Consider the following 9,286-nt stretch of genomic DNA (forward strand, 5'->3'; position numbering starts at 1 on the left):
ACCTCCCGCCACTCTCCCTCCCTCCCCTCCCTCCCCCCTCCCCCCCCTCCCCTCCTCTCTCTCTCTCTCTCTTCCTCATCATTGTGTCAAGCGCAACGACAAGGAGAGAAGGTTTATATCATATAAACTTTTCAGACGACGGCCTACATATCGTATGTATGTATTGTGAGGGGGAGTAAACTAGGGGCTTGTGTAACCTGCCACACGAGACTTCTCGATCGAATGTACGCGCTACTGCATACGCGACTTTTCACCCCAGACTTTAGCTTCTTAAAGGCGATCGTTCGATATGCAATGTTCCGATGCCCATTGTTCCAACGCTTTCAGCTTACATTCGCTTTTGTGCACGCGACTCACCAAAGGTATTTCCTATCTTACGTGACCAACTGCTTGAGTACGCGCTTATCGCTGGCTAACTGTCTTATTAGCGAGACCTGATTCAGTAACGGTAAAGATGAAACGAATAAGATGGGGATTGTAGGATTTTAGACATTTGCCAGACATAGAGATCGATAAAGTCATTACATAGAAATGATAAAATCAGTGCTTCGCATTATACATGAATCTTTAATAAAACACGGTGAGTCAAAACCAGTCACACGCATCGATATTTTCGAATGTTAAAAATAAATTATTTTTTAATGATTACCAAGAAATAATTATCAATGAAATGCTCAAAGAAGTTACTACCATTTTTTATTTGTATCACTGACCGGTTTTACTTGTTACAATTTATTGAAGTTATTTCTGATATGAGTATAGAGTACTTCTGGATTCACGGCTGTGTGATCTCAGAAAGCGATAGTATCGAAAGAACACGTAGTCGTCGCGGACCGTTCCGTATACACAAATTATGCTCATCCATAAGCTATCCGTCGAGAACGAGCCGACCTCTTCTCAGCGACATGACTGGTTTTCTCCGTATCCGACATACGCTTCGCCTCTCGCTAACGAGAAGAGCCACCTTGATGTCATAAGAAATTCCGATCCAGTGATTACGCCGTCTCGTCTCGTCCATTCGTTCGCTTGTTGCTTTTCCTCTGGACGCGCGCCATAAGATTCTTTTCGATCCGGAATCTCAATCAAACGCGGTACCACGGTTGCAGAGAAAAACAAAATAGAGACAGGCCAGGCTGACGAGCGGCGATATCATGCCTTTATCGCGATCGAGTGGGCACGAACCGTTTCCGTTCGAAGGTTCCTGGTGTTCTCAGCAGCTGCCAGTCGCGCGCAGTCGAAAAGTGCGCAAGCCTCCTCCTCGCGTTGTGGATGACAAGGTGGCGGGATCCAGAAAGAGCAGAAAGAGAGAGAATCGAGACAGAAAAAGAGAGACAAGAGAAGCCGACAGAGAGCAAAAAAGAAAAGAGGAGAAAAAAGGAGAAAGCAGAGAGAAGGAGGAGGAGATCGTCCATCTATCATCCTGCAAAGTGGGCAAGATGGACGGGATTCGAAACTTCCAGTCTCGAAGCTCCGGCTCCGCTCGGGCATAGCCTACAGTTTCTGACGATAAGGCTGGATCAGCCACCTTACAAAGGGACGTATTATGTTGCGACCTTACGGCGAGATTCTCACGGGCGTTCGGATGTGCGATAATCCTTCATCCGACGCGGATAAACCAGCGTTAAAATCGTAAAATGTGGAAGATGCTAATTCGCGCGCGCGCTGCAACGACCGCACTCTGAAACTCCCAGAAACTGGTAATTCCGGCGCAGCTTATTCTGTACCCTTCGAAGATGTTTCTCTTTAATTTATATATTAAATCAGATTCTGCTTTACAAAACTCTCTATCTTCTCTTTTTGCAAAGATGCCAGATGTCGGATTTTGTTCTTTGTTCAAGTAGCGAGCCAACGATAAAACAAAAAAGGTATTATATATATATATATATATAATATCTCAGAATTATTTTATAATTAAATTTTTCTCTATATACTGCAATATCTAATTTTCTCTTTTTCATAAAATTACAGTAGGTAATACAGTAATATTTTTGCATTAATCCGTATATTTTAGGATCTTCCTAGAATATATAATTAAATGAATCGGTAAACAAGATTTTAGGAAGTTATCGCCAATATAGGATCATATGCTTGATAATTGAACGATAAGTGGACGAGCGATTAATCAGGCTCTCCTTAACAACCCAAAGTTACATGGACTTAATTATGTGCTCGTCTCATAAATTCGACGCGTAGCGCAGCCACGCCAGGGTGTGGGTAGATCGCGGTGAACGTAACGTATGATTAACTCATCATGCAAACGTAAAAAGGTACGGTATTTCACGCGGTAAGAGGATGAAACCTACGTGATAATAAATGGTTTGACACAATGGAATGGGACGCGGACACTTCGTTGATTAGTATCACTCCGCTATGCGGCCGTATTGCGGCGCTTGTAACGCGATACATTGGACAGCAACGTGCAAGCTGATATTTTACGACGCTCCAACATTTGTCCGTTGTACGTTTAAGCTGATAATAACCAGGACAAACGTCCACCGAACCAAACCCGCGTGCGGTGACGCGAATGATTTAGGGAGACAAAATTCGAGAACCATGAGGAGGCCACGGTGATTTTCGGACGTCGACAAATTATAGGCCCGTCATACAAGGAGCTGCGCGCACAATCTCAGTTTATCGCTCGAGAGAGCGGCTGTAATAATTATCGTGCAGTTGTTATCGCGTATCCCGACGATCGTAATACACTGTATTATACAGCTTTCATGGCTCTTGCAGTAAATCCCTCTCAGCCTCGACGTTATGGTGTTATTATATCACATGCGACTTGGATGTAAAATCGCGTTAATAATATTGTTTAACGTTTTCGTAAATTCATCAAATATACATATATGGTTATATTGATTATATTTGTTGCTCTTGTCGCGCATCTTTATTTTTTGATTAAGAAAAGTTTTTAACCAATTTTACAAACATAGAAGTACACGGGAGAATGTCTACCCGAGAACGCGCAAAGTTTTCAGACAGCCGCAGTTTTCCAACTCATGTCGCAAGTATGCTAAGCGGAAAATACCAGGAATCCCAGCATAGGGCGTCGTTATAGAAGCTATTAAAACCAGTTTACCACATACGCAAAGAGCGTTGTTACGAATGTTCCTGCGTACCATCCTGAGCATGTTACGTCCGAAGAATGCGCAGGCATCCTCCAGAGATTGCAATTCTCGCCGTCGCAGTGGACTTCTCTTTCTCTCTGAAGTTTCACAATCCCTTACGACAGAGCGATCATGGAATGGAAAAGATCGTAAGGGGCGAGGGTTCCTGAACAGAGGCAGACGATACGTCAGATCTCGTTTCATTCCGTTCTTATCGTGGTAACGCAGTTAATGGCGTCGGCAACATTTGGAATTGGACGCTTGCTCGCGAGAGGCGAGGACCACTGGGTCCTTTTGTTAGTTTCGCGCGGGCGCGGTCACATCGAAATTCGGTAATTGCTTTCTGGGTTAGCTAGAGCGATCTGAGAGAGGTTTCTCGGGTCTCTCTCCATTTATCCTCGATTCGAAAGCATATAACACAAATGCCCGATATACCTCGTTTTCTCTGTTGATTATTGTCGCAGCTCATCATCGTCGTCTATTCTCCGAGCTCAACTAGCTTGTCAACTTTGATGATGCAACATCATGCATTGTGAATCTATTTTGAATTTCCCATCCTTGTAAATTGGAAATATGCACTGAGAGAAAAGTAGTATTTGTAACTATAATTACATGGTAAATAATTGTATAGTTAGAATTGCTAAGAGCTCTATTTTTATAGTTAATCTTTTATTATTATACAGGATGTCCTACGTAACTGTGATCACGATTTTTCTAGCATCTCTTTCGATGATTTGACAAAAATTATTTTAAATAAATGTTAATCGGTTTTCAATCGGTTGCAAATTGTAATATTAAAAATTTGAAAAAAATTTTTTTCTGGGTAAAAAGTCAAGGCCACCTTAATTTTTTTTAATGGCATTATATGTTTTTGACTTCGTAATATTCTGATGTCAAGACAAATTCAAAATTATCTGTTATATTATAATCTTTAAATAACCTTAAATTTAGACGTGAAGATCAATGAACTTGATTTTTTACTTAAAAAAGATTTTTTTGCGAATTTTTAACATTACAATGTATAACCGATTGAAAACTAATTAATTTTATTCGAAACAATATTTTATCAGATCATCAGAAGTGCAAAAAAATCATGATCACACTTACGTGAGACACCCTATATATTCTTATATATAGTTTTCTTAAACATGAAATAATTATATTATAATTTTAAATTAAAATATTAAAATATCAAAATATAAATGGTAAATAAAACAAATATTTTTATTTCGTAAATACAATCGCAATTATAGTGAATATAACTACAATATTTTCTAAAACTTATATGGTAATAATAATTAAAAAATATATTTTTTAAAAATATATAAAAAATATATATTCAAGAAAAATTTCAAGGTTTTCAAACAGTGTGTGTGTGCGCGCGCGCGCGCGCGCGTGTGTGTGTGTGTGTGTGTGTGTGTGTGTGTGTGTGAGACTATTAGCACAATTGATTATATTTGCATGATTAAAACAATCATAAATACTTAATTGCTCCAAAAAACGATTATAAATTATAATTAAATTATGAAAAATATAATCATTATTTTCTCTTAATGTGCGATGTTTTATTAATTTCATAATTTCTTATTTTCATTTTACTTCATACTTTTATGTATTTTATTTCTTATTAATTAAATAATTATTTATATATTGTATTATTTTTGTTAAAATTATTTGCAATAATAATATTATTGTAAAATATTATTATACAATTAATTACAGTCAAGAATTAATTTATGTTTAATTAAATTTTCAGCACACTTTTCTACTTATTTTATTTTTATATTGCAATAAGAATTCGCGTTGATTTTCATAATCAATCACTTGAGATAATGAACGATATTTCAAAATAAGCTTTAGCTGTTCCTTTTGTCGAATCAACGTAGGCACTTGGAAATTCGGAAATTGCTTTTACGATTGGATCCGACGCAGTGGGAATTAAATATCTCAAATTTCCCTGTATGTGAAAGTACTCAATTTCAGCTTACTCAGTCTCATGCTTTTCACGTTTCTTGTTGCACATCCAATTTATTAAATTTATATAGGATGAAATTAATCTAATTTTATTAACAGATGTACTCATGAAATAATTTTTAAGAATTTTGTTACAACTAACAAATAGGTATAGTGTCTAATATAAAGTTTCTGATCAATAATCGATAGTTATAAAACAGTTTTTTAATTTGTTTCATAGTTCTGTGAAAGTACTCTAGAGAGATGAACTTTTATTGCGCGGCGTGTGACAAACGTTTATTCGATGGCACGATCAAATTCTACGGGGACAATAATATTTCGCGCCGACCAACTCGAACGCGAATGACGCGAGTTCCCTTTGTGCGTTCGGTGCAGACGTGGCCGCGCGTCGAAATTCGGTAATTACTTTCTGGATTGGCTCGAGCGAACTGGGAGTTCAATCTCCCAGTCTCGCACTCTCACCTTACATCCCTCGTTGTCTTTCTCTCTTTCTCTTCGCTCTCTATCTCGTTCTCCGTTTCGCGTTTTTGTTGTTCTTCTCTCGTCCACCACGCTCCCCTCACGTTCCTTCGCGAACATAATTACAGATTGCGAGTTCCAAGCCAATGGATAGTCAATGGCGAGCCGTACTCCGAGACCCCAACCTATCATCACAAGCCTTTGGTTAACTCAGACCTCGAGAAGAGGTTTCAAGGTTCCATGGTATCCGCACGCTTTTCAAGGGGTTTCAACCGCGCCATTTGTCTAACCCTCGATCGTTCCAAGGTGTCTTTCCATATCAATGGGAGATGATTCAATTATTTGCTAACTCTTATTTTTTCATTATTTAATTATATAATATATACTTCCTCACGTACGAAGAGCATAGATAGAATAATATATACATATGTTATTATCATTTTGATATACATGATAAGATGTCATTTGATATACTTTTAAAATATTGTTTAATTAGATGTATACAAAAAAATATTACAATTTTGATATCTTGAAAAAAAGAATAACCAGTAAATGATATGTACACAATAAATTTTTAAGAATTTAAAACATTTTTTAAGTCACAGTAAAGACATTTTTAAGACATCGTCGCGAATTGATTTTGATGTAGCTCGAAACAAGCTTCGAGCTTCAAGTATTCCGACTATGAAATACGTTAAGATAATTCGTAAGCAGCCACTGTCGCGTGAGACCGTAGAAATGGTCACTCGTTACGTGAATAACGATCCCGACCGCGATGAAGAGTAAGTACTTGCGAAGTCTATGGCTCACGTGACGGTCTGGTATACACATGTGTGACCGATCACACGCACAAGCGACAACTTTCTGGAGGATAATCGTGCACGTCGAAGAGGTACTTGCCGCGGCATTCGACGCTCTTGAATAATTGATCGAAAATGTAGGACGAACTCGCGACTACAGCCGCAATAAAGTGGAACGAGCGGGTGTTGCACCGGTAATGGTGGACATGGTCATCCGCCTTTGAGAGCGTAAAAGCTGAGAGGTCAATGGACAGTCGCGAATTAACGCGACCTTCTAGCGTGACGCCGATGGGCTCTGATAATTTTCGAATATACGATTGCAACAATTGCATATGTGAAAAATTGGGACACTGTCAATCTTGAATACTATTGGAAAATTCAATTTGATTCGCTTGGAATTGAATTGGACTCATTGAAAAATTTGATTTGATTTATTCTAAATTGGACTAATAAATATCATATCATTATATATATTTTAAATAATAACTGATGTATTTTCGAATAAAAGTATTTTCTATAATATAAGATATGTTATTTAACATAAATCTAATTTCTCTTTTAAAATATTAATTTGGAAATTGAAGAAAAAAAAGCAGAATAAGTTTCTCTCTAAAAAAAAATTTAAAAGTATCTTTAATAAATTTTAAAAAATTGAACGTAATGAAATTATATCTTTCGGGTTGTCTATATTTGAACCTTTTTTAGTTATATTACATATAATACATTATTTTATGAATTATATTAATTTTTAAGGTAGTAATTACGATTGTTAAAAATAAACTATTATATAAAAATAACTATTTGACAAATCGTAATCAGATATTTTTAAATAAATATTATATTCTATTTTACAGAGATCTTAGCCACAATCAGATTGCCACCATAGGACCGAAGACTCTCAGAGGAGTGTCCGCTCTCAGACATTTGTAAGTATCTTATCGGATGTGCTTGCCACAAAGACAGATTGTTCCGTAACAATCTCTCTCGAGACCATTTAGTCACAGTCTAGTAGCTCATTATAAACTATGCTCAAGTTGTTTTACATATGACAACTCTACTCGCGTTACAGATAAAGCTCTGATAAAATTTTAGATAAAACTCATGGGTTGAGATAGTATTTCAAATCTACTATAACGTGTATTATAATTATCCTATATTTTTCTACGTCACCTATCAGTTTAAGTAGTAAAATATTATATGATCAGTCAACTCTAGTCAAAACGTAACGTAATATTTTTCTGAAATGTATAATTTATCTCTCTTTCATATTATTTTATTTATGTGAGAAGTTTGAGAAAAAAATTAAATATTTTATTAAAATTTTACGTTTTTTCCTTATAGATTACTTGACAATAATGTATTGACTTGTGTGGATGAGGCTTCGATACGAGAATTGAAAGATTTGGAAATATTGTAAGTACACGAATTTATTAAGTTATGTATTTAAATTATACGTTTTCCATCAAAATTAATGAGAGAATTTATGCGAGAGAGAATAGAAACTTGTCAAATCAATTATTCATTTTAGAATGCTGAATAATAACAAACTTATAACGCTCGGCAAGGAGATGTTGAACGGCTTGTCGCATTTGCGAACTTTGAAGCTTGCGGATAACGCATTCGCTTGCGATTGCCATTTAGCATGGTTATCGCGTCATTTGAAGACTTATCCTCGCCTAGGGCAACATACACGATGTGCATCTCCGGCTCATCTTAAGGATCGCAATCTCGCCGATGTGCAAGTGAGTCTGATTAGAGTTATGTTACCATCTATTGAATTCCAGTTTGCAAAACCCACAAAAGTTTATTTCTTATCAGAATCTATGTACGTGCGTTTATATAATGCATAAATATATCAAGTCTTATTTATAAACGTAAATTAGAAATATGTTCTTATTAAATTATGTTTGTGTGTACACATATAAAACGTAGTTTAGAGCTTTTAATATACGGAGAAAAATGATTGAGTAATTTTTACTTTACAAGATTAGTAAAAAATATTGTGACTATTTTTGCCGTACTTACAAACTTTACTTGTCTGAAAATAAAAATATCAGAGGTGTAAAGTAATAAGTGCATTAGATTATAGTAATAAATCTAGTAGTAAATCTATTTAAATGATAATTATCTTACAGTAAATTAAATTATATTATTTTTAAGACTGAGCACGAATAATTCTCAAATTCTTATTTTACGAAATGTAAAAAATATCTTATAGTATGGTTATTACGAGAATCGCTTATTTACCAGAAAAATAAAATAAATTTTATTTTACGTATATAAGTAAAATTTATTTTACATAAGCGCCTGTCTTCATATAAACTTACTAATTCCATTTTATTAGAATTCTAGTACATATTAATTATTTTACATTTTCCTTCATGTAGATACAATATTATTTCAATTGTTAACCAAACATTGAGAAAAAAAGGTTTCTATAGAACATTTCTGTGATCGTTAAGTTTATCGATATCGTTTCTCATTAACCCACTTCGTGCCTAATACGACTTCTAAACCCATTGTTTGCAGGAGCACGAGTTCAAATGTTCGGGCCTGGTCGAGCGAACGGGATCGGAATGCAGCGCTGAGCCCCAATGCCCGCATCCTTGTAAATGCGCTGATGGGATCGTCGATTGCAGAGAGAACTCCTTGACGAAAGTACCAACTCACCTTCCCGAGGATACCACAGAGTTGTAAGTAAAACTGTCGCGCGCCATGTTCGCGCATTGTGTATCCGTTCTTCATCTGAGATTTATTTCCCGTTTAATACGTATACACGCGCATCACATACACACACACACACACACACACACACACACACACACACACACACACACACACACACACACACACACACGCACGACACACACGCACNCACGCACCGACACGACTACGTACTACGTTATTACTAACAACGTAACCGATAGTTACGTAGTCGTTGGTTTA

At 36.3% G+C, this 9,286-nt stretch overlaps 1 protein-coding gene across 1 annotated transcript in view; it reads left to right on the top strand.

Annotated features, from left to right (window-relative positions):
• LOC105618358 (protein slit) overlaps positions 1-9,286 on the top strand; it is a 34,659-nt gene that overhangs the window by 3,096 nt on the left and 22,277 nt on the right. Inside the window, exons 4-7 of the mRNA XM_012199903.1 lie at positions 7,195-7,266; positions 7,682-7,753; positions 7,869-8,082; positions 8,870-9,033. Coding sequence (XP_012055293.1) covers positions 7,195-7,266; positions 7,682-7,753; positions 7,869-8,082; positions 8,870-9,033 — 522 coding nt within the window. The remainder of the gene's footprint in view (positions 1-7,194; positions 7,267-7,681; positions 7,754-7,868; positions 8,083-8,869; positions 9,034-9,286) is intronic.

The sequence above is a fragment of the Atta cephalotes genome, assembly GCF_000143395.1.
Source record: "Atta cephalotes unplaced genomic scaffold scaffold00001, whole genome shotgun sequence".
In the NCBI taxonomy this organism is placed as follows: domain Eukaryota; kingdom Metazoa; phylum Arthropoda; class Insecta; order Hymenoptera; family Formicidae; genus Atta; species Atta cephalotes.